Genomic DNA, 24,559 nt, shown 5'->3' with positions numbered 1-24,559 from the left:
CTTCGACGTTGGGTGCAACGAAAAGAGGGGAGATTACTTATTGATGAGATTCTCGTGTGTGGCCGGTTCCCCGCTTCGTTATATTCGTTTATAAATATATCGTGGGTGTAAATTGCATTATTAATTTAAATATTATTCCGTAAATCATCTACGAGAAAGGGTGGACAGTGATACGTGAAGTGAACATCCTGGAGGCTCGTATTTTTGGACCAGCAGTAGGTGAATAAAACGCATTCTATTAAGCACTAAGGAAACCTTCTTTCTCTCTCTCAATCACTCTATCTCTCTCTCACTCACTCTATCTCTCTCTCTCTCTTTCTTCCTTTCCCTCTCTCTCTTTCCGCTTATCTATTTACGCGTTATCGGTATACGTCATTCTATACGCTCTTAAGATCCGAAATTATTATTAAGCATTATAATCTTTGTTATAAAATTTACACATATATAATATTTTCATGGAAAAATAATCTTCATCGCGATAATCGAGATTAATTTTGATAATTTGTTTTGTGCCAAAGTGAGAGTGTCTATCGATAGATACGAAAAGGTAATTCGATATGTTTAGAGACTCATATGAAATTTTTCATTCGATAAATGTGAGCGCCTTGAAGTTATTCTTCGTTCATTTTCTTCTTCTTCTTCTTCTTCTTATTTTTTTTTTGTTTAAGTTTCAAGCGTACAGTTTTTTTCCCAAGCTTTTTTAGGTACGTATTTTATAATATATATACACATATGTATTTATTTGATTTTTATACTTTGTTTTGATTAAATTTTAAATACGTTTAATGATACTTTCGTTCGGTGATCCATTGAACGTTTCTTATCGAGAGGTTAGGTTTTCTTAGATCTTCTTGATCATCGATCGATGATGGGTTATCTTTGGTAAAAGTATTTATATAACGTGTTTTATATTTGGAATACCATATTTTATGTCGTAACAATGGCGCCTCGAATAAATTGTTAACATTTTTTTTCTGTAGGAAAAAAATTTATTCCATGGAAAATAATTATTTGTAATATTATTTTTTTTCATGAATTACTTTTGAAGAAGCAATGTTTTTTAATATTATTTCGTTTTTCATCAGGGTCCTGAGAGCTACGAGTCCAAATTACTGCTTCCAGAATGGCCCTGTGGACTAAAGCACAGCAATTACCACAGGAGGCACTACAACAAGTGCGTTCTGTTTATGGTGAACATTTCCCTATCGAAGTACGACACTTTCTCTCGTCATGGATCGAAGAAAAAATGTGGTAAGATGTGGTATCTAAGAATTACTTAATTATTCTTTTTAACAATATTTACTTTACGTGTAGATTCTTTTTCCATTGCAGGACCGATATAGAACCTGATAATCCGCAATACGAACAATACATAGCTAATCTAATTGGTTCTTTAATACAAGAATTAGAAGTTAAAGCGAGTACTTTAAACAACGAAGATTTATTTTTAACGAAAATAAAGCTTATGGAAGCTGCCAAAATGTTCAGAGTAAATATACACACACGTTTAACATTTTTTTTAATTTATTATATATATATATATATTAGCTTGTAGTTTTAAAAAAAAATATCCAACTATCCTTTCATCGCTTTTTATTATTTTGTAACAGCATAGATACACCGACAATCCTACTACCCTTTTTAAAATAATTAGACATTGCTTAGGAACAGAAATGAAACTTGTCGCTCAGCTAGAAAATATTGGAGGTATTATGACTATGAGCGCCAGTCGGGTTGGTTTAATGGTAGGAGACTCTGTCGCAGAAATAGCCCAACAAGTTGAAGTTATAAGACGTAAAACACAAGAAAGCGGGGAAGAATTGCGGAAAATGGAACAGGAACAGGAGGCCTTTGCTATTAGTTACCATGAATGCACAAAAATAAATGCTCATTTGCAACATCTTGCCACTCAACCGAAAAATCAACAAGTTAGTGACTTGGAGATGAAAATCAGACGGTATATTATATTCATTAAAATTATATTAACGCATGTGAATTATCAAATATTTCAATACATCATTTTTATCCATATACTTTAACACATATTGCAGGCAAAAAGAAACTCAAGATCAATTATTGAATCAAAAAGCTACGGGTTTAATGCAATTACGCTTATCACTGGCAGATAAATTGAAGGATACTATTGCCAGATTAAATACATTACAATCGAGAGTTCTCGATGATGAATTAATCAGGTAAATATATTAAAAATTAATATATACAATATCTTAAAACATACGAATTATTGTAATATAATTGATTATGTAACTTAGGTGGAAGAGGGATCAACAATTAGCTGGAAACGGAGCACCGTTTAACAGTAATTTAGATTCCATTCAAGAATGGTGCGAAAGTCTTGCAGAATTAATATGGCATAATCGACAACAAATCAAAGAAGCGGAACACTTGAAGCAGAAATTTGGCCTGGATCCTCCAGGAATACAAGATATTCTTCCCACTTTAAATTCACAGATCACGCAACTTCTTAGTTCCTTAGTCACTAGTACATTTATCATAGAAAAACAACCACCACAAGTAATGAAAACTAATACACGTTTTACAAGTACTGTACGTCTCTTAGTTGGAGGCAAATTAAACGTTCATATGACACCGCCTCAAGTAAAAGTAAGCATAATTAGTGAAAGCCAAGCAAATATTCAATTAAAAAATGGAAAAATGGCTAAATGCGGAGAAGTTAGTGGTGAAATTTTAAATAACAGTGGAACAATGGAATATCATCAAGTAAGTATAGTAATTATAAGAGATGGTTGTATTGTTTCTATATTAATCTGATAAAAATAGATTTAAAAAAAAAAAACACTCTATGTTCGATTTTAGGCAACACGACAACTGTCAGTGAGTTATCGAAATATGCAATTAAAAAAGATTAAAAGAGCTGAAAAGAAGGGTACAGAATCAGTTATGGATGAAAAATTTTCTCTTCTATTTCAATCTCAATTCAGTGTTGGTGGGGGTGAATTAGTATTTCAAGTGTGGACTTTGAGCTTACCAGTCGTAGTAATTGTACATGGAAATCAAGAACCTCATGCATGGGCTACAGTTACATGGGACAACGCTTTCGCAGAACCTGGAAGAATTCCTTTTGTTGTACCTGACAAAGTACCATGGGGACAAGTAGCAGAAGCATTGAACGTTAAGTTCAGATCAGCTACGGGAAGACCTTTAACAGACGATAATCTTCATTTTCTTGCTGAGAAGGCATTTAGAGGTGGAAATTCAGGTGGTCAAGAATATTCTAGTTTACTTCTTAGTTGGGCTCAGTTTTGTAAGGAACCCTTACCAGAAAGAAACTTTACATTTTGGGAATGGTTCTATGCTGTCATGAAATTAACCAGAGAACATTTGAGGAGTCCCTGGATAGACGGATTCATTCTTGGATTTGTTAGAAAAAAGCAAGCCGAAGAAATGTTAGCTAACTGTGCATCGGGGACTTTCTTAATGCGTTTTTCTGATTCAGAACTTGGCGGAGTTACCATCGCTTGGGTTGGAGGTAATACATTATTATAATAGTAATAATATAAAAGAAAACATTTTATACACAAATTTATCTCTACTTTTGTTTTTCTTATTTTAGATCAAACAGAAGTTTTTATGCTTCAACCATTTACAAGCAAAGATTTTGCTATCCGCAGTTTAGCGGATCGAGTCTCCGATTTGCAGCATCTTTTATATCTGTATCCTGATATACAGAAAGATCACGCTTTCTCTAAATATTATACACCAGAAAACCGATTAACATCAGCAAATGGATATGTTAAGCCATTACTTGTAACACACGTACCTGGATGGGGTGGTCCAGTTGTAGGAAGTCAAACACCTTCCCATTCTTCAGTGGTCTGCGTTAGTAATAATGGTCAAAGTTGTCCAAGTGGAAGTTATCCTGCTACACCTTCTACAATATTCCAAGCACACAGTCCAGATCCATCTGTAACACGTGATACTCCATCTGTTGCTTCCAGGTCAGTTTCTGGATATAGTATTTTTTAAATTGAGATGAATAATTTCATGAATTATACTGACATAGATATTTCATAGAAGATGTGCAAAGTTAAATTTAATATTGAGACTGAATCTCAGATATTCTGAAATTATATTGATATAAAAAAAAAAAGAAGAAAAAAGAAAAATAGAAAGTTATTTAACGTTTATGAAATAACTTCATTGCTTTTAAATGCATGAAAGATATATATTTCAGATACAAATATTAAATAATCCGTCCTGTATATAAATACATGCGGTACTTATGATTGAAGTTGACTCGAAATCTATTAAAATTATATGAAAAATATTATACTAGTTGTTCGATTAAAAAGAGAAATATATAATGAAAGATCTAAGCAAAAGTAAATATAAATTGTTATATTAGTTATCACATTTTAATTATAAATAAAATGAAACAATTACGCGTTTAATTTTTTATATTTTTTATTCGATTAGAATTTATTTGTTTGTTTGTTTGTTTGTTTTGGGGGCTTTTTTAATTATAGATTTTTAGTAAAAGACGTTTAATTTCATTTACTATGATTCAATTTATACAATGTAAAAATGAAATTTCGATCATTGAAGGTTTTAAAAAGAAATTCTTACACGCTGTCATACTCTTTCACCTTTATAAATTTTGATATGAGATTTTTTTTATATTTTTTTTTCTTTCTCCCATTAACTAAATATATTTTGTTCAAGAAATATATTGTATACTAAATATATGTTTTCGATAGAAAAAAAAAAAAAAGAAAATTATACAAGACTGCAAATAAATTAAATATTTTATCAAGAGTATATTCTTTTTTTATACTCTATTAAAAATTGTTATATGAAATCCAATTGTATTCTAGTATATGGAATAATAATGTATGTAATAATACATTGACGTTGTGAATTGAGTGAATTCTAATGAAAGAAATGATGTGACATTCCTATGAATATTACTTTGCATATCTTCTGAATTTCTGTGCAGAAAACTATAACAGTATTTTTTTTTATATGCATTTTTTGTATTCTCGGATATATACACACTTTTTAGAACTTTATTAAAGTAAGATATCAAAAAAACCAACACAGTATACAAAATTATATTCATTTGATTTTGTCTATATATGGAATATTAGTTATGTGCAAAAAAAAAAAAGAAAAAGATAATTGCATTTAAAGAGCTACATTTAAATGAAGAATTTTGTTATCTTCACAAATATTTTCTCTTATAATAATCTATTTTATATTAAGTTTTTGATCGCAGCATTTAATTTTCAAATATCTTATCACAAGATATTTGATTTTTCTTTCAGTATATAAAGGTTTAATATTATTTTCTTTTTTTAGAATTTAGAAAAAACTTATATACACGTATACTTTTATTGATATCGTTTAGCATTGATAAGATCGATATTTACAATTATAATTTTCAATCAATTTATAATATGACATTAATTATTATTAAATTTAGAATTACAATTTCATTGTGAAGTACTTTGCCATCGATTTAAGGTTCTATAAGTTCATTAAATAAAATCACTTTGTTAGATTAAAAGTATAAAGATAGAATATATACGTAGATGTTATTTGTACTTTTATACAATTACAAATCTAATATAAACTAATATTTTTCAGTATTATTTAAATATTTTATAATAATATACTAACATTGAGCTAAACGTTTCACATATTATGAAAGATCATAATAAGATATGATTTATACATTTATTAAGGTTGTGATATGAACTTCTGGAACCTTTCGGATATTATGTCTAATTTTTATTTTTTTTTTTTTTTTTTGTTACACGAAAAGCTTTAAAAGAGAGAGAGTGTTAAATCTCGTTAAATTATACATCGATATAAAGAAAGAAAACAAAATTAAAAAGTACTTAATGGTATGTATTTCTTGTACTTCCATTTAGTGTGAAAGAAAATTAATGAAATCAAGAAAAAAAAAAAAAAACTAATAACTCAATCAAACGGCTTATCCATGGCTTTAATACAGTATTTGATCTTTTTCAATTTTTATACAACATTTAAAATTGTGTGTACATATGTCTACATACTTATTTCTATACATATCTATATATATATGTTCATGTGTATGTTTTAATCGACACAATAATGTTAATCTAATGATTCGCTTTATTACATAAAATTAATAATTTAGATATAATAATAACTCTCTATATAAAAATAAGAAGAAGGTAAAGGCCTGGAGCAAGTCGGTACAACAACCACAATGGAAAATTGTAGATTTTCAAGCTACCTCTGCAAAACACAACTCCAATTGTCATAATCATTATAAATTTAACTGGCAATTAATTTAATTGTTTACGTTGATAACAAGCTTACATTGCATCTGCCATGTACTTTTTTCTTTTTTCTTTTTCTTTTTCTTTATCTTTTTCTTTTTTTTTTCTCCATTTTACAATTAAATAACGTAGTGAAATCTGTAATAAATATTTATAACATCATTATATACTATATTTCACGCATTGAAAAATATGAATGATAAAGGGTATGTGATATTGGTTTTTCTCTTTTTCTTTAAACTATTAAACTTCATTACTTTGTTTCTTTACAAATGTAGTGGCAAAATAAATGTTGGTTGGGTGGGTGTTTTGTGGTTTGTACAATCCCTTGCCGTGTTGTACCGGCTATCCAGCTACTCGGTCACAAAATTTTCACAAAGTTAAGCCCTATGCTAAAAAACAAAAAAAAAGAGACAAAAAAGAAAAAAGCGTAGCTGCTTATATTACATTGTATGTTTGAATAGTTGATGAGATTGCCAGTGATTGGAGTTGTGTTTTGATTTGTGGTAGCTATGCTTCGGGTCTCGGCCACTCAGGTATTGGTGGGCGACCAAGCTCGGACATGGACTATGTGGTTTTGATGGGCAATGGTGAACTATCCACTATCGACGAGAATCTCAACTTGGACCAATTTAATGGTTTTGGTTTTTCCGAGTTAATGCAGTCATACAACACCAAACCGCAGTAGGTATATTGGTGCAAAAAGTTGTCGGTTGCCATCGCATACCTTCATTTTCGATCTCTATTCTTCTTGGATATTATAATCCATGCAATATATGATTCGAGATCATTTGTTATTTAACAGGGGAGGGATTTATGGTACAGGCAGATCATACTTATCTAAAAAAAGAAAAATAATAATAATAATAATAATATCATAATATTATCCTCTTCGATTACATTTATCGTATAAGTGCAATATTTCTTAAAATATGCATAGATATATTACTATACACAAATTTATAATAGAATTTATAATATTGTTATGTTAAGTAAAACGATTTTATATATTATTAGAATTATTTAAATCTAATTATTATCAGTTTTAAATGTAAAAGTTTTGTTTATTTGCGTCAATTTAATTGAAAATTTCATTGACAAACGAAAGGAATTATTTCTTCAATACGATGATATATATAACGATTAATATTTTTTAAATATATATATATATATATTTTTAATTATAGTGGGTATATATTTTTTACTTAGTTTTTGCTTTTCATTAACCATTTATTTTAGTTTTAAGTCATTGTAAGATATGAAAAACACTGGGTACAAAAAAAAAGATCATAGATAATGATCTATATATAGGATATGATGGTAGAAACAACGATAAATATCAGCAAATTTATATTTTACGTATTGATGAAGAAAGACTATGAATTATTCGTTTATATGAAAATAACTTTTTATTTTCTCTTTAATTCATGACTTGTTTGTTGTAATAAACACAAATTATATTATTCAGATGTTTATTCATATGTATTACAATTTTTTTTTTTTTTATATATTTTATATAAAAGATAAGTAAAATAATTCATTGTAATTTTTTTAAATGAATATATTACGAATTATCGTGTAATTTTACATGTCAGATTCAAAAAGGTCTATTGACAATAGATTTGAAGAGAGAGAGAGAGAGAGAGAGTACAACAGAATATATAAAATGGACAATCATTTTTCCATTTTTAATCACGAAAACATGTAGAAATTGTTAAGCTTTCTCTTAATACTTTCTGTTAAATATATCTGATGAATATGTAGATTTAAAGTAGTACAATATAGAATGAGATAAAATGCAGACTTATATGCATATGGTAACGTTGATGTGATCTAAATATGTGCCTTACACTTCAAAACTTCAATATTTATCAAATGATTTGCGAGTTTTGAAAAGTATTTACAAAAGAGGATTCTTTATTTTTAAGTATATTTTATTAAGGTGTCTCAGATCATATAAACAACGTGTGATGATGGGGTATATAAAAATGCTTGGTATATAATGAATTACCATTATTAAACTAATATTTTTTAACAAAAAAAATCTAAATTTTATAATCTAACATGAAACGTTTGTATGTGGTATATAATTATGCTATTTTTAATAACTCATAAAAATTGCGTTTGTGCATAATGACAAAATATTCTTTCATTTATAAGTATTTTCTTTAGGCACACATATACACACACATATACGTGAAAAGAAATATATATATATATATATAAATATATATATAATTGTAGCTTAATTTAGTTGTGTTTCATATTCGAGCTCTGCAATCTCTCCCCTGTCTTATACGTATTATTATTAAAGAATTATCAATTGTTATTCATATGTAAAGCACCATTACATATATATATGCTGAATTTTGTCCCCATTAGGACTGCACACATTGTTGTCTCTTTTTATATTTATCATTAAATAAGTCGAATCTTTAGGCAAATGTACGTTAATATTGTCTATTGATCCTTTTATCACAAAGATTAGAGTTTATTTTATTATTGAGAATAATTTTATCCTCTCCGTAAAAGATAAATAATTACGCTCTTATATATTAATCTCTCCTGTATACAGTAATTATAATATAAATGTAACATAAGTAGCGCGCTTATGTATTTATGCGCAATCAAATGTTTCGATCCAAGCCCTTACAAATCTTCATAAAAAAATCTATATATTAAGTACACAATGTTATTAGTCCTATCAGTGCAAGTAAAAAGGTGCTGCAAGTATATTAAGTGTATTATATCTTTTTATGTATATTGTGATCAAAAATTGCTTTAAAATAAAAATATCATTTATCAAAAAGGTAATATAATACTTTTCAGAATGAATTATAATTTATATATATATATATATAACTAAATTTTTGAGAGAAAGCTAGCTATATTGTATAATATTTTTTCAGAAGTATCGATATCAACATTTTTACTCCGCACATGGACATTCATTTTCGATATAATATCCTGGTAAAGGATAACTCATCTGGTAGATTGTATCCGTAATCATTGGATCTTTAGAAACTTGATATGTAGTTCGACGTGCCCATGGTATATCCATTTTAGGAATTGGCATCCAAGCTTGGTATGATAATTTATTTATCGTCTCAGAGTCTACCTTAGTAATAGGTCTATAAAATATAAAATTTAATAATTTAAAATATTAATTATTGATTAATATAACATTATTTATATGTTATAAATATTGTAAATATGATACCTGCAATAATGAGTAACAGGCTTAAAACTTTTCACACGTTCTAATTGACCAGGATGTATAAACGATAATCCAGTTGTTGTCTTATCGACAATAGGATCATTAGGTATACGAATACTACTGCATGGAATAATCATTTTTGGAGGTATACTCATTTTTGGTGAAAAATCAACACGATTTGTAGTTTCACTTTGCATTGAACCTTCTATCATTTTTCTACTATGCGGTAAAATTGGAGAACGTTTCTTACACCACACTGGTTGATAGCTCAACTATATCATATTTTTTGTTGTATATACAATAAGAAACTTTATTTATGATATACTATCTTTTTTTTATATTTATTAATTATATTTTATGAAAATTTTTCTTACCTTGTTTGTTGTGTCGGTAGATATTTTTTCATTCGATACGAAGATATTAGCTGGAGGAACGATTTTCTTTGTTTTTTCTATATCACATGGCAAATAACTTTCTTTATAAATAGTCTTATCCAAAAATTCTGCTTTACTAGGTAATATATTTGTTACGCAAGGAATACATGGTTTCATCTTCTCGTATACTTCACTTTCCAAATAACTGTCAGAATAAATAGTCTTCCCACACATTGCAACTTTTGGAGACCTCGCAAGAAAAGTAATATTTTGTTTATCCTTCCTGAATAAAATAATATAAGTATACATACTTATATGTAGATTTCTGTGCCCATGGAAACTTTTCTTTTTTGCTAACAGCAAAGGGTTGATAACTTAATTTTTGAGTAGTATCCTTTGAAACTGAATGACTAGGTCGTTGGTATCTTATTACAGGTTTAAAGCTAGTAGCAGGTTCTATTATGCCAGGATTTACATAAGAAAGACCCGCTGTCGTATTAGCGTCCAAAGGACTTGCGCTTATTCTTATACTTCCGCAAGGTATTATCATATCTAACTTTTCTGCATATTTTGGAATATAGTCGCATTTAGTTGTAGTGTCACTTTCGAATGCTCCGCTATGACCCAGCAAAGGTCTACAAAATTGAAATAATATTTATGTCATTCGATTGAAATGAAATATTTCCAGCGTCAATTCAACAAAATAAACAAATACAAAAAGTAATTTTACATATACCTAAACTTAGGTTTAATTGGTTTTCTAGTAGCCATACGCCAAATAGGTTGATAACTCATTTTACTTGTTGTCTCGCTTGCAAATTTTTCATCCGATTTAAGAAGCTTTTGAATTGGACGATAAGGTTGAGCTCTAATAGATCGTGCTGTTCTTGGATCCATATTTATATATGAAAGGTGATATGTTGTATAAGTATCGAGTGGTTTCGATGGAGGTCTGTAGCATTTTTCAGGAGCAAATGATTTGACTCTTGGTGGTTGTACATATCTTCGCATACTCTAAATATGAAATCATATATTTCAATTTAATTATATTTAAGATCGCATATATTAATATTTTAATTTTACACTTTCCCTTTTTAAATAAACTATCATCAATTATTAATAATAAAAATCTACAGGTAACGTTATAGAAATATTCAAGAAATATGATCATTATATTTTTATAGAAAAAAAATTACTTTATTATGGCCCAATTGTAAATTCTCCTTTGATGGGTCTAGACAATGTTTCCTTTCAGTGCAAACTTCTACTACTTCCATTTTATCAATGGATTTATTATAATTAAATGTAATCAAATGTATTATATAACTTTACATCAAATATCTTGTCAAATATATTCTTTGGGTGAAGGAATCTTGTGTATAAAGAATATAAAAATATAATTAAAATAACAAAGGGGTTTGTGTGTATAATATAGATGTCAAAATTGATGACAAAATTTAACAAATTTGGATTAAGGATTTAAATGTCATGTTAAATATTTTAAAATAGATTTTTTGGGTGTTGTTTTAAATATCCAGGATTGATCAATTAAATTTAATGATGATAACAAATAAAAAGCAAATATAAAATTGTCAGCATATATTCTAAGTATAAGCAGCATATTATAGCTGATTTTTTTTTTTTTTTTTTTTTCTTTTTTATTATATACAAAACAATTGAACTTATTGACTTACTTTATTTTACATAGTTTCTGCACAATCAATTTATTTAATACATGAGCAATAAACTCTGCAAAAAGTGAGCCATATTTTTTATTGTTTATATTGTCTAATAAACAGTAAAGTAATTAATTAATAAATAAAGAGGAATCTCTGATATTTTTATTTTAGTATCAATATAAATTGTAATGATATATTTACAACTAATATAATGACTTTAACTAGCAAAAGTAATTTTTTGGAAAATAAAGAAACTATTTGTTCTAGAGGGAAGAAAAGAAGAGAAACATGTACAAAATAATCTCGATTTTTACAGACAATAATATCCCAGAAAAATATATAGGCGTGATAACAATATAATAGTTTTCTATTTTTAATTACATTTAAAAATGTTTGTTCTTCATATTATCACTGTGATGATGAGATTTCTTTCTTCCATCACAGTAAAATATTTTACTCTCGCGATATTATTAAATATATGCACACAAAGGCACATGACACACATGTATCAGTGCACTTTGTATTAAGTGATTGGCACAAGTTATACTATATAACATGTATTTGCCAATAATGCATGTTTATATATTCATGTATGAGCAGTTTCTCTCTAAATTGTAGAAATGTATGTTCATTTTTGTTATAAATATATATTATAACCGATATACATCCCTATATCATCCAATTGTACTCATTATGACTCTGTTTTATTTCGTATTATGTCTATTTAAAAAAAAAAAAATTACTTTTAATATGATATATTTTTACTGTTTATAATATTTGTATACGAATGCTAGTTATGCCTTAATTAAAATGAGAGATTATAAATAGAAGATAGATTAAACGTAAGGATTAATCAATTAATTTTTTAAAATTATATCGAAAATCAAATTCTTATGATGACAAAAGATGAATATCTAAATAAAGAAGTAATCCAAGCTTTTACAGTGCACCAGAGTTCCTTTTCTTAGCTGGTACTGGCTATTAAAACACTGAATTAAGCACTTTTCAGAAATGCTTAACACCAAGAGAAAAAGGGACTCTTATTTTGGAAGCGCTGTGTGAATGTATCAGAAAATAAGAACAAACTTCGTGTGCCATTTCCCTTGGCTCTGAAAAATAAATATTATTTATAATATTGTATATTTATAATATTAATGTTTGAAATAAGTATGAGAATATATACTTTTCAACTATAACAGCAGGCATTTGAACTAACTGCACTGGACTTTTTGCATCTTTCAATGCCTGTTGTAAATTTAAAATCTGTCCTCGCATTACGCTCATTTGCCTGTCAAAGTGATGTCTGTCGAATCCTTTATCTTGCTGCACCAGTAAGATAATAATAAATTTATAAAGTAATATTTTTGCAATAAATAAATTTAAAAAAAAAGAAAATCAAAAATAAAACTGTAACTCACTTTGAATAATTGGTACAAATCATCGCAAAGATCTTGTACAAAATTTTGATCAGAAAGCTGTGGCAAAACTAATGCACGGGTATCTTCGCTGAATGGTTGTTTTGCTTGACTTAACCATGCCCAATGATATGGATAAGCACGCCAAGAATCAGGGTGCTTAAATGGAAATGCCAGACCATTATCTATCGCTGCTATTTTAACTTCCCCACGTTCTGATCCATTTTTTTCTGCGCCATTATCGTACTTAATAAGCCAATTATCGTTACCTACAAAAAAAAAAAAAGACATATTTATTTACAGCGTGAGGGAAAATTAATATTATAAAGATCTTTTTTTTTAAATATTATATGCATAGAATTTTACCTCTATCCGTATTTCTGATAATATAATCTAGAATAACCAAACGTTCAAATTGATGCTGAAACTTAAGACTCAAGCGTGGTGATAAAGGTTCATGTTCCCATCTTCTTAGCCAATAATCTGCATCTTTATAAGCATCTACAAATACTTGGAAGGATCCAACTTTAGGAGGTAAACTAATACGATTGAAATGCGAGCCAACTGTAGGAAACTGATCCATGATGGCTTGTTTCATACGTGCTTTTTGACGATCTAAACGTGGATAGTTAAAAGTTTTACTGACAAGTTTAACTACTCTAGTATTCGGCACAACGCCAAGGCCTAATTTGCGGTCAACTAAACTGGCTCCAGCCTCGCTTAAATATCCTTGATTTGGTATCAAACAACTTCTTCCAAAACAGCATGGACAACAAAGTTTGTGCATCCATTTTGTCCATTTTGGATTTAATCTTCCATAAGGTTCTTCATCCTTCGGTTTGAAAACACCTATCACCTTCTGTAATATATAATATCGATATTACAAAAAAATTGATCTTATACATATTATATAGACAAAGTATCTATAACAAGCATTCGCAAGCGCACAAATGTATATTACATTATTATTTAATAGTATTGCGATATCATTATATAATTCAATATATTACAAAAATCTGGAAAATTATACCTTACCCCTGCCGAATTCTTTACAAAATAACTTCCACTTGAACCTTGATATATTCTTTCAGGAAAAATTCCATTGTCTATTGCACATTCTGCTTGCCATACTAGTTCTGAAAATTGTGGGTCATCTAACGAGGAAAAAATTAAAATCATGAATCATCATTTATTAAAAATCCTTTTTGATATCTACGTATACTGCTTTCATAATTATATTAATTACAGTAGAGTTACGATATGAAAAAGAAAAAAAAATATAAAAAAAAAGTTTAGTTGTAAGAACGTACCAGGGAATCGATTAAAGGTAACATCGAGTTCCAACCGACCAAGGAGAGGCTGGCTCTCCCGGTCTATCCCAGTTGAATCAATGGCTATAGTTTGATCGCTACTTATGTTTGGAACAAATTCTACCTCTGGAAGTAGTTCTGTAGACAAATTTCTTGAGACACAACTATTGGATGTTACTGACAGATCTACTAATGCGTCAGTTTCAATCAAAGCAGGAGGAGGATTGGTATTGTTCTGACTGTGATATTCTCGATAAGGCACGTGCAGTTGCCGCTGTTCGGAGTCACTCATCACAGCCGGATCTTCTTCGGATTGGAAATTTATTCAAATACTAATTGGATAATGATATAATTGAAAAAAAAACCAAATTTTATGTGTTTAACTGCATTCCTGCACCACCACCTGTCAGTGACGCAGGTTACAAAATCTGTTTCCTTTAAATTCTGTCAACATTGGATATTATTCTATTTATTTTTACGTCATGGGAACACAATAATTCAATATCTTTGTACACGTGTGAGTCATATAAAAATAATCATCACTAAATAGAATACTTGCACTAAAACGACTGGTCTAAACAGACCAGTTAACCAAATTGCAATCCGTCATTCCAGCAGACGGTATCAGCTGATAGGATTACCGCCATATTTAAATTTATACTACCTTTCTATAACTACGATCTATATAGTACTTTATATAATATTCGCGTATTAATAATTATTTGGGAAGAGCTAAATATTTCTTATATATTTTGAAAAATATACAATCTATTCCAAAGATTATCAAAAAGTATTATTCATACAATTGATAAATAATCTTGTACCGGATATTACGTAAACAATTACACGGATCACCATGTTCGATAAAATAACTAATCATTAAAATCGGAAAAAAATACATGAAAACGTTTTATATAAAGTTACTTATTGCATCATGATATTTATCGGATTAAATTCTATTTTTTTTTTTTGTATCATATTACCATATAAATTGTAAACAACATCGATATAAGCGGAATACATGAATTCATGCAATTAATTATACGAACCCACTTGTTTACATGTAATTCGATTATCGATTATTCCATTGACATATGATATGATTAATTTTTTTGTAAATACTATTAATAATATTCCCTTCTTTTCTTTCTTATTTAATTTTATGTTTTTATAATGCGTATTTAATTATATATTTTGTAATTAAAACTATTAAAATATTTAGAAATAGAATTTTAATAATCTGTTTATAATTGACCAATAAATTCCAAATATCTGGTCATAGATATTACGTCATCAATTGGCGGTATTTTTAAAAATCACCATTATTAAAAATATTTATAAAATATATATGTAGAGAGTATCTTTTTATTTATAGGATTACAAAGGAAAAGATATTTTATGGTGGCAACACGATGATCGTTTAATTTTCTATTTGTTTGAACGAAAATCAATATGAATATATGCTTAGCAAAGTATGCACTTGAAAATATTCTGATAAGTATATTTATGGCGGTCGGAGCCGCTACATAGCGGTCTGTCATTCTTCCATGAGTGGTATTTATAAACGTATGTATTGTTTTCATAAAGAAACCATTCGAAAATTAACAATTTATTCGCCACGCGTCAAATATTTTATTTATCATATACATACTGTATTTTTTCCAGAAAAATCAAAGATACAAATTTTTAAGACAGAGATAACCTCAAGTTATGTTTGTAAGTACATACTTTTAATTTATATATTGATTGTAATTTTATTTATTTTATTACTTATGTATATTAAATTAAATTACATTTATGCCAATGTAATTTATATAAATATAACCTCTAAGATTTGTATATGTTATATAAAAGTAAGGTTATAAAATAGTAGTGCATGTGCATTAATTTGACAAGAATATGCAAATTGCAGGTGTCAAGAGTAGATTATTGATTATTTATATATATTATTATCATCGCTATGCAATTAATATTATTTTATATTATATAATAAAATAGTTTATTTTTTTTTTCAATGCAGCATATTCTTTACTATAGTAGGAACCGTATTAATTTTCATGAAATATTTAATATCAATGTTTTTATTAATAAACAATTGTTTTCTAGATAAGAGGAATGATCAAAGAAGAATAAATCATCATGACAATGGCAATGCGTAAGCGGAGTGGTTCTGGCTCTAAGCGTCAGCACAAAGGAAAGCTTGTACCTATTTATGAGAGTTTTTTTAAAGGAGAGGATTTAACTTTGGCACATCCGAATTTTTGGAATGAATTATTTCTTATTAAACCTATGGTAAGTAATTTAATATAAAATAGAATTAACAATACTTATCAAATTAGAAACTATCATAATAAATTTATCTTAAAAAATTATTTGTTTATAGGTTCCTCACATCGAAAGTGAAATTCTTCATATGACGTTAGAACAATTGAATGCAAGCAGAGAAAATTTAAATGCTTTAGTATGTCATTGCGTGGATACATTAGTTGATGAACATCCATTTAGAGTAGTATATGCATTACAAACTTTAGCAGCTGTTATTCAATCCATGTATAAAAAGGCTAGTCAGGGGGATTGCGGATTTAACTTAATAGACATCCTTGTAGGATTTAATTCCGCTGAACAGAGAATGACAACGTTAATGCAACATTGTAATAATTTTTTAACAGGTAATTTAAATCAATTACTTATTTTTTTTTAGATATGTTTGTTAATAATTGTCTCTATGTATTTTATAATAATACTCTTTAGGTGAATATCCTGATAGTTTAAAAGCTTTGTGTTTAAAATTATTACTCATTATTGTTACCGGAATGGATAACGTAAGCCAGAATACGCTACTGGAATATGTGATGCTTAATAGTGTTTTCGAGTCTTTAGTTCAAGTAAGTGTACAAGTAAGCATAAATGTAATGATGCTTTTATTAAGTATTATCAATCATATTTGTTCTAGTTATTGAGAGATACAGGAGCTAGGAATCGTCATGGTCATGATGCAGTTCTATTGTTAACACTTTTAGTTAACTATAGAAAGCACGAAAGTACAAATCCTTACATTGTTAAATTATCAATTCTTGACGATGAGTTAGCGCTTAACGGATACGGACAAGTAATATCAAGTTCATTGACTGAATTTTGTAGACAATTCGCTCAACAAAGAACAGGTAATGTAGAATTTAAATTTATTTAAAAATATATACATATTGTTGTGATTTATATAAAAAATTATTTTCTTATATAAAATAATTAATTAATTTTTAGAAATACAAGCGTCATGGTTATCATCATTAACAAGTATTGTTGGTAGTATGTTTGTTGGAGAAGAGGAAGCTAAAACGCAACAAGTTCGCGCAAATAATGCTTTATTATTAGCTTTATACGAGGCCACACATTTAAATCGTAATTTTGTAACTACATTGGCATATACACAAAGTGATACTAGTGCTCCGCCTTCGCCAAATAATACTCTTGGTCCTAATGCCGTAGCTCCTGGAGCTCAACCACCAGATGTTATGGCGCAGCCATTTAATTTACTTGCTACATTTTTACAATATTGGTAATGTATCGCAGTACAAAAAACATCACAATTAAAATCAATTTATTTAGTAGCAGTTTATATCTTCGAACAATTTTGTATCATTTCAGTTCTATAGTTATGCAGGTTATAAGAACAGAGGCGATAATGAATAATGTCAAATTATGTTTCCTAATATTAAGCTGCATTGCGGAAGATCAATATGCAAATAGTTTGATGCATGATGCTAACTTAGCGTTTAGAGTACAGTTACACAGAGTACCCATGCATCATAGAAAGTTACAGGATAAAGTAGCACCTGCGCAACCTCTTGCAGCTACGTTGCTTGGTACAATTATTATATTACATATTATCTTATCGTTTTAGTCGCATGTATTTTATGAAAAATATTAAATTAAAACATCATTTTATTTCAGATTTACTAGTCGAATTTATAACATCGCACATGATGAAGAAGTTTCCTCTCGAATTATATCACCAATGTATCGGTGTATTGCAAAGACTTTTGTGTTACCAAAAAAGATGCAGAGTCAGACTTGGATATCAATGGAGAGATCTTTGGACTGCCTTAATTAATCTTTTGAAATTCCTTACTACTCATGAGAGCCATCTGATTAAAAAAATGAATATTTTTCCATTAGCTATTCAGGTAAAGTGACACAACGAAAGAAGCTTTCAAAAAATTATAATATACTATTGGCTTTCATAGGTTGCTAATATTTTGAACTTTTTCATTACATATGGAGATACATTTTTATCTTCGTCAAGTAGTTATGATGAATTATTTTATGAAATTATACGAATGAAACTTATTTTCACTAATTTAAATGCTATGGGTAAATATATATATATATAAATATTTTTTTTTTTTTTCTATTTACAAATTATTATAAATGAAAGAAATAATTAGTTATGTTAAAGATAATCATATTATTTTTATATATTACAGCATTAAGATATTCAACTAGTGAATCATATGAGTATAAAGAACATGCACTTAAATTAACTAATTCATTAGTTAACATGAGAGATATCGTTAATCATTTTTCGCCAAAAATAACTGCATGGTTAACTAGCGAAAGCTTATCTACTCCATCCGAACAACAAATTATGTCTATTATAATACAAAATTATGATAGTCTTACTTTAAAATTGCGAGATAATTTAGATCAATACGAAAGATATTCTGAAAAACCTAATCATACAGCTTTTTTCGAAGATATGGTAAATATATATTATACATTTAGAATCAATAATATTAATAATAAAATTAATTAATCAAACGTATAAATCTTATAGGTAACTGGTGTTGTAATCGACACTCGAGGATCAATTGATCTCAGTACATTAGATACACAGGCTATATTACAGGAATTATCAAATATTTCGTAACAGGTTGAATGTACATGGTTAATTCTATATATATTTTTTCTTGTATTATTTTAATATTACGTATGTATTATAATGTACTTTTTAAATATTTACTTGTATACTTGTATATTAACATGTGATTGATATTCTGGATTTGAAATATAATATATATATGTACATGTATATGTGTATATATATATATATTCACAATTCGTATTATTAAATGCACTTATAGATATGACTTAAATAATACAAACAAACTTTAACATACAGTTTGTTTATAAATTTATTTAAAATTGGTGACGTTTTTTGGCAAAGATAGCAAGTCCAGCTTTAGATTGATTCTTTCTATCTATTTCCTTACAGATATAATTACCTATTTCTACTATTTTATTTATATTTACTCCAGTTTTTAAGCCTTGCCCGTGTAAAAGGTACAACAAATCTTCAGTCGCAACGTTTCCTGAAGCACCATCAGCATACGGACATCCTCCAAGCCCGGCAACGGAAGAATCAAATACTCTAATGCCATTTTCAAGACCGACATATATATTTGCTATTGCTTGACCATAAGTATCGTGACAATGTAAAGCAAATTTAGACATATCGCAGGATGATATCTTCTGTAACTCTTTCAGAAGTCGTTTAATATATTTAGGTGTTCCTACACCAATTGTATCTCCTAAAGATATTTCATAACATCCAAGATCTAACATTAACGAAGACAAGTTAACTACAATTTTAGGCTCTATGTATCCTTCGTAAGGACAACCAACGATACAAGAAATATAACCTCTAACTTTTACGTTCTGTTCTTTAGCTTGTTTGATAACAGCTGTAAAGTTTGTTACACTTTCCTCTATAGAACAATTAATGTTTTTTTTTGTAAATGTTTCAGACGCTGCTCCAAAAATTGCTATTTCCTTAACGCCTACTTTTAATGCGTTGTCCAATCCTTTCAAATTTGGTACTAGTACTGGGTACGATATATCAGGGTTCTTTTTTATTTGCTTATATAATTCAATATTATCTGCCATTTGTGGTATCCATTTTGGTGATACAAAACTTGTCGCTTCTATAGTACGCAAGCCTGTTTCAGATAATTTATTTATTAATTGAATTTTCGTATTAGTAGGTACAATTTTTGGTTCATTTTGTAATCCATCTCTTGGTCCTACTTCAACTACTTTTATAAAGTCTGAATATTGTCTATTATTATTAATCTTAATGTTATCTTTAATATGATGAATCTTCAATTTTGATAGTCGTAAACTTAACTTGATCATTTTATCTGTAAAGAAATTATTCAAAAGCTAATAAATATCAATGATAAATAAATAAAAAGACATTATTACTATTAATATAAAGCTCGATACAAAAAAAATGTAATAAATTTAAAAATATAATATATTAAAATACACTTACACATATATAAAGAAAACTTTGTGCGAATAAAATATATTTAAAAGACAAAGAGAAATTTTAAGTATAATATTAATAAAGTACATATAATTATAAATTATTAAATTATTTATAATACTTATAGATACATTAAATTTATTATAATACTCGACCTTATAAGATTCTCCCGCATAACCTAATAATAAGGTTAGAATGGGTCAAAGTATTAATGATAATAGACTGAATTTATGTTTCTGTATTTTTTTTTTAAATATCATTGTTATTATGAAGATAACTCGCGTTTCCATATATGAGTAATAACAGTGAAAGAAAAAAATGTCAGAGAGAGAGAAAATAGAGATAGTATTAATTAAATAATATTTAAAGCATCAAAATAGATATATTTTTTTACATATTTTCATAATTAAATCATAATTTATATTTCATTTAATAAACTCTCACTTATTTAATATTTCTTTCGCTGTAAATAATATTGAGGTAGGATATAATAATTGCATTTAACTTTCGATAAATTCACTTTGGTTTTTTTCTTCTTTTTATATTGTAAAGACTTTAAAAATGTCAACATACAAAGCAATATTATCGCTATACATATTTAGTAAATATAGTATGCGTAAAATATCTATGGTGTAAGACGTTTAGGATCACGTGGAAACATGGAAGTTTTTCGAATATTATCCAGACCGAGATATAACATCACCACACGTTCCAAACCGATACCACCACCTGCATGAGGAGGACACCCATATCGAAATGCATCGATGTATGATTTAATTTTTTCAATATCTACAACACAAAATGGTGTTACATTAGTTTACAATATTATTTAGAATATAATATATAATTTTTAAATAGATATATATAAGATATATATATATGTAGATAAATAAGTATAAATGTAAAGTAACTTACCGATTCCATGATGCTTGGCACGTTCTGTTAAAAAGTCTGGGTCATGAATACGTTGAGCACCGGATATGATTTCTTCGCCACGCATAAACATGTCATAAGAATTTGATGCTTTCTATTTTATATAGAAAAAATATAATTAAATTATTATTTTGATTTTATTACAAACAATTTTATAAAGAAATAAATGTTAAGCGATCACACTTACAGGATTATTTGGATCAGGCATAGTGTAGAATGGTCTTATTGCCAAAGGATATTTATCCAAAATATAAAAATCTGTGTCATACTAAAAAAGAAACATATTTTTTTATAATAACGTTAAAAATGTTAAAAGATATTTATAAAAGGAAACACTTTACTTTAGCTTTTACTAATTTTCCCAATAATTTTTCATCTGGTGTCGATAAATCATCCTCTTCTCCTAAAATAACACCTGCTTCAGCCAGCAATTCAATTGCTTGGGGAAATTCTAATTTCAATGGCGGATCTAAGAATTTAAATGGTTCTACTGCGTATTGCTGATGAACAGCTGCTATTTCGTTGGCATAACTAAAGATTAATGTTTGTTAATTATTGTATAAATGTATTTTGATATTTTTTAAATTCAATACTAACTTGTCGCGCAAGCCTCTGAATAATTCTGTAAACATTTGACCGATGGTATCGACAACTTCATGATAATGGTATTTAAATGCCATTTCTAAATCAAGACCAACAAATTCTGTCAAGTGTCTATGAGTATTAGAATCCTCGGCTCTAAAAACTATTAACGTCATTTATCAACATTTCTTATTTTATTATTAATGATTTAAATTACTTTACTTTTAGAAAATAATTTGTATTTTTAAAAATGTTGTCATTATTATTTACCTGCGCCAATGGTAAAAACTTTATCGAAATCTGCTGCTATAGCCATTTGTTTGTAAAGTTGCGGTGATTGAGCTAAATATGCATTTCCTTTAAAATAGGATACAGTAAATACATTTGCACCACCTTCACTAGCTGCAGAAATAATTTTTGGTGTATGTATTTCAACAAAACCCTATAACATATCGATATTAGTTACATTTAAATTTATTATATAGAGACAATTATATACATATGTATTGGTAGAAGTAGAAAATAATTACCTTGGCTGTTAAAATATCTCGAAAAAGTTTACATACTGCGGCTTCCACTCTAAATATAGCTTGATTAGCAGGAGTACGTAAATCCAAAATTCTATTGTCCAATCTGGTATCTTGATTAACTTTTATATTCAATCCAGTATCGTCAAATTCATTAACGACTCTAGCAGCATCTTCAATTTGAAGTGGTAATTGTGGTTTTGCAGCACTTACTACAAAAATTCTTTGGATGTGTACTTCTACGTCCTTTTGTGTACAAGATTCAATCACAGCGGGTACTGTTTTTATAATAGATTCAACATCTATTATAGATTCTTTTGTTATACTATAAAACAGATATTATATGTATCATATTAGATAACACTAGTTTGATAGTTTTTATTAAAACTTACTTTGATATAAATTTAATCATTTGTTTGCTAATTTGTTCATTCACTGCTGCCAATCCTTGTACTGTATAAGACTGCTGTCTTAATACAATAAAACATTGTTTGCCTAAAATTTTATATAAAATATTATATATATATATATATACTATTATTATATTAGAATATAAAATCTATTTTATAGAAAAAAAATATACCTTTAGCTCTACTTGTATGCAAGCGGCCTCTCAACCATATAGTTTGATTTTCGAATTTTTTATTTAATTCCTTCACGTGAACAAAATTTCTTTCCTTATGCGCTTCATCGCTTTGTATCATAGTTAACTGTCCATATTTGCCAACCGATACATCTTCTTGTTCTACTGCATCTTGTTGTATTTGCTATTTTATAAGAAAAATGTATTAATTAATTTATAAAATTATAACACAACAACACAACAAACAATAAACATTGATCGCATACTTACAACTTGAGCTTTACGTTCAGCTTTTTTTGCTGCTTTCTCAGCTTCCTTCTGTTGTTTCTTAAGAGCTTTCTTAGATAATTCTTCTCTGTGTATAATAAATAAATAATAAATTAAATTAATTAAAGTTAAAAATAATGATGCAAAAATTATAAAAAATGTTAACGTACCCAGCTGCGACTTCTGTTGGTTTATCTTCACCCATCTGTATAGATAACATTTAAAAGATATATATTAAATCTGTAATAATTCAATTCTTACGAGATATATCGAAGTAACTATTTTCTCGATTAACTTTGAAGAATTCATGTTATTTATAAGCCTTATCGGTTGAAATTATTTTTTTTTATAGGTTAACTTTTATATGTGTGTGCACAATTAAATATTTTTAAATGAATTTGTTATCAACGATATACGAACCTTGAATAATAAACCATTCAATTAGAAATAATGAGAAGGAAAATGTTTATTTATATATTAGAGAACAGTGTATTATAAAAAATCAACAGATCTTTAAATACTTTTTTAGTGGTGGTCAAGGCAGATGATATATATATATATGACGTATACTACTACACTAACGCCACAGTTACATCTATATATATATATCACAAATTTATATGAATGATAATAAAAAAACATTTTCTTTTTTATCTTTTATTATTATTTATTATATGTTATTTTTTTATACATAATATTTTTGCAAAAACTCTCCCATCAATATTTTTATTATCCATTTGGATAAAAAATAAAATTTTTGTTATCTATAACAGCAGCTGATGCAAGTCTTTTAACATTTACAATTGATTATGAGAGTTGTACCTAACATATTCTCAAACTCTGATAAGTATGAAGAAAAAGAACAAGACTCTAAAAACCGTGATTTAAAATACAAATTATCGATTTTATCGTTTATAGAAAGAAATTTGTAATTACAATATTATTTACTTTTATTTTACATCGTTATTTTGATAAATTATTATTTCGTTCACATATATTGTTATTTATTCAAAAATATTTTACTTGGATTTTGAAATAA

The 24,559-nt window shown here is 27.8% G+C and overlaps 6 protein-coding genes across 10 annotated transcripts; 2 read left to right on the top strand and 4 right to left on the bottom strand.

Annotated features, from left to right (window-relative positions):
- The first annotated feature begins 127 nt into the window (after positions 1-127).
- Positions 128-7,090, top strand: LOC122513482 (signal transducer and activator of transcription 5B). 4 transcript variants are annotated; one of them, XM_043629869.1, is made up of 9 exons: positions 128-215; positions 1,086-1,251; positions 1,333-1,489; positions 1,611-1,957; positions 2,052-2,195; positions 2,274-2,742; positions 2,839-3,511; positions 3,596-3,980; positions 6,819-7,090. In XM_043629869.1, exons 2-9 carry the CDS (start codon positions 1,124-1,126, stop codon positions 6,994-6,996), a joined length of 2,481 nt encoding a protein of 826 aa, XP_043485804.1. In that variant the 5' UTR covers positions 128-215; positions 1,086-1,123; the 3' UTR covers positions 6,997-7,090. The 4 variants fall into 4 exon arrangements, with proteins under 4 accessions (XP_043485804.1, XP_043485802.1, XP_043485803.1 ...); XM_043629867.1 differs by having other exon boundaries at positions 131-219; XM_043629868.1 differs by lacking the exon at positions 128-215 and adding an exon at positions 284-547.
- Positions 7,091-8,964: 1,874 nt separating this feature from the next.
- Positions 8,965-11,384, bottom strand: LOC122513190 (stabilizer of axonemal microtubules 2-like). The gene is made up of 6 exons (XM_043629457.1): positions 11,096-11,384; positions 10,636-10,913; positions 10,211-10,534; positions 9,900-10,149; positions 9,529-9,797; positions 8,965-9,439 (listed from the first exon to the last, which is right to left on the bottom strand). Exons 1-6 carry the CDS (start codon positions 11,174-11,176, stop codon positions 9,238-9,240), a joined length of 1,404 nt encoding a protein of 467 aa, XP_043485392.1. The 5' UTR covers positions 11,177-11,384; the 3' UTR covers positions 8,965-9,237.
- A 99-nt stretch (positions 11,385-11,483) lies between these two features.
- LOC122513480 (phosphatidylinositol 4-kinase type 2-alpha) lies at positions 11,484-14,595 on the bottom strand. The gene is made up of 6 exons (XM_043629861.1): positions 14,304-14,595; positions 14,029-14,147; positions 13,360-13,852; positions 12,997-13,262; positions 12,762-12,901; positions 11,484-12,687 (listed from the first exon to the last, which is right to left on the bottom strand). The coding sequence occupies exons 1-6, from the start codon at positions 14,593-14,595 to the stop codon at positions 12,594-12,596; spliced, it is 1,404 nt and encodes a 467-aa protein (XP_043485796.1). The 3' UTR covers positions 11,484-12,593.
- Positions 14,596-15,701: 1,106 nt separating this feature from the next.
- On the top strand, positions 15,702-19,419 carry LOC122513284 (armadillo-like helical domain-containing protein 3). Its single transcript, XM_043629565.1, has 12 exons — positions 15,702-15,869; positions 15,969-16,019; positions 16,410-16,595; positions 16,687-16,972; positions 17,055-17,188; positions 17,257-17,467; positions 17,565-17,859; positions 17,949-18,166; positions 18,255-18,487; positions 18,548-18,674; positions 18,788-19,062; positions 19,138-19,419. The coding sequence occupies exons 3-12, from the start codon at positions 16,443-16,445 to the stop codon at positions 19,228-19,230; spliced, it is 2,025 nt and encodes a 674-aa protein (XP_043485500.1). The 5' UTR covers positions 15,702-15,869; positions 15,969-16,019; positions 16,410-16,442; the 3' UTR covers positions 19,231-19,419.
- A 13-nt stretch (positions 19,420-19,432) lies between these two features.
- LOC122513285 (hydroxymethylglutaryl-CoA lyase, mitochondrial) lies at positions 19,433-20,999 on the bottom strand. 2 transcript variants are annotated; one of them, XM_043629567.1, is made up of 2 exons: positions 20,784-20,999; positions 19,433-20,500 (listed from the first exon to the last, which is right to left on the bottom strand). In XM_043629567.1, the coding sequence occupies exon 2, from the start codon at positions 20,493-20,495 to the stop codon at positions 19,500-19,502; it is 996 nt and encodes a 331-aa protein (XP_043485502.1). In that variant the 5' UTR covers positions 20,496-20,500; positions 20,784-20,999; the 3' UTR covers positions 19,433-19,499. The 2 variants fall into 2 exon arrangements, with proteins under 2 accessions (XP_043485502.1, XP_043485501.1); XM_043629566.1 differs by lacking the exon at positions 20,784-20,999 and adding an exon at positions 20,635-20,661.
- A 144-nt stretch (positions 21,000-21,143) lies between these two features.
- LOC122513281 (aspartate--tRNA ligase, cytoplasmic) lies at positions 21,144-24,034 on the bottom strand. The gene is made up of 12 exons (XM_043629560.1): positions 23,941-24,034; positions 23,691-23,725; positions 23,524-23,608; positions 23,254-23,437; positions 23,063-23,165; positions 22,674-22,995; positions 22,414-22,585; positions 22,159-22,306; positions 21,903-22,092; positions 21,749-21,829; positions 21,544-21,655; positions 21,144-21,417 (listed from the first exon to the last, which is right to left on the bottom strand). Exons 2-12 carry the CDS (start codon positions 23,723-23,725, stop codon positions 21,254-21,256), a joined length of 1,596 nt encoding a protein of 531 aa, XP_043485495.1. The 5' UTR covers positions 23,941-24,034; the 3' UTR covers positions 21,144-21,253.
- Between the last annotated feature and the right edge of the window lie 525 nt (positions 24,035-24,559).

Source organism: Polistes fuscatus, unplaced genomic scaffold (assembly GCF_010416935.1).
Source record: "Polistes fuscatus isolate 324 unplaced genomic scaffold, CU_Pfus_HIC Scaffold12, whole genome shotgun sequence".
NCBI classification, from domain to species: Eukaryota; Metazoa; Arthropoda; class Insecta; order Hymenoptera; family Vespidae; genus Polistes; species Polistes fuscatus.
This window is presented reverse-complemented; position numbering and strand designations above follow the sequence as displayed.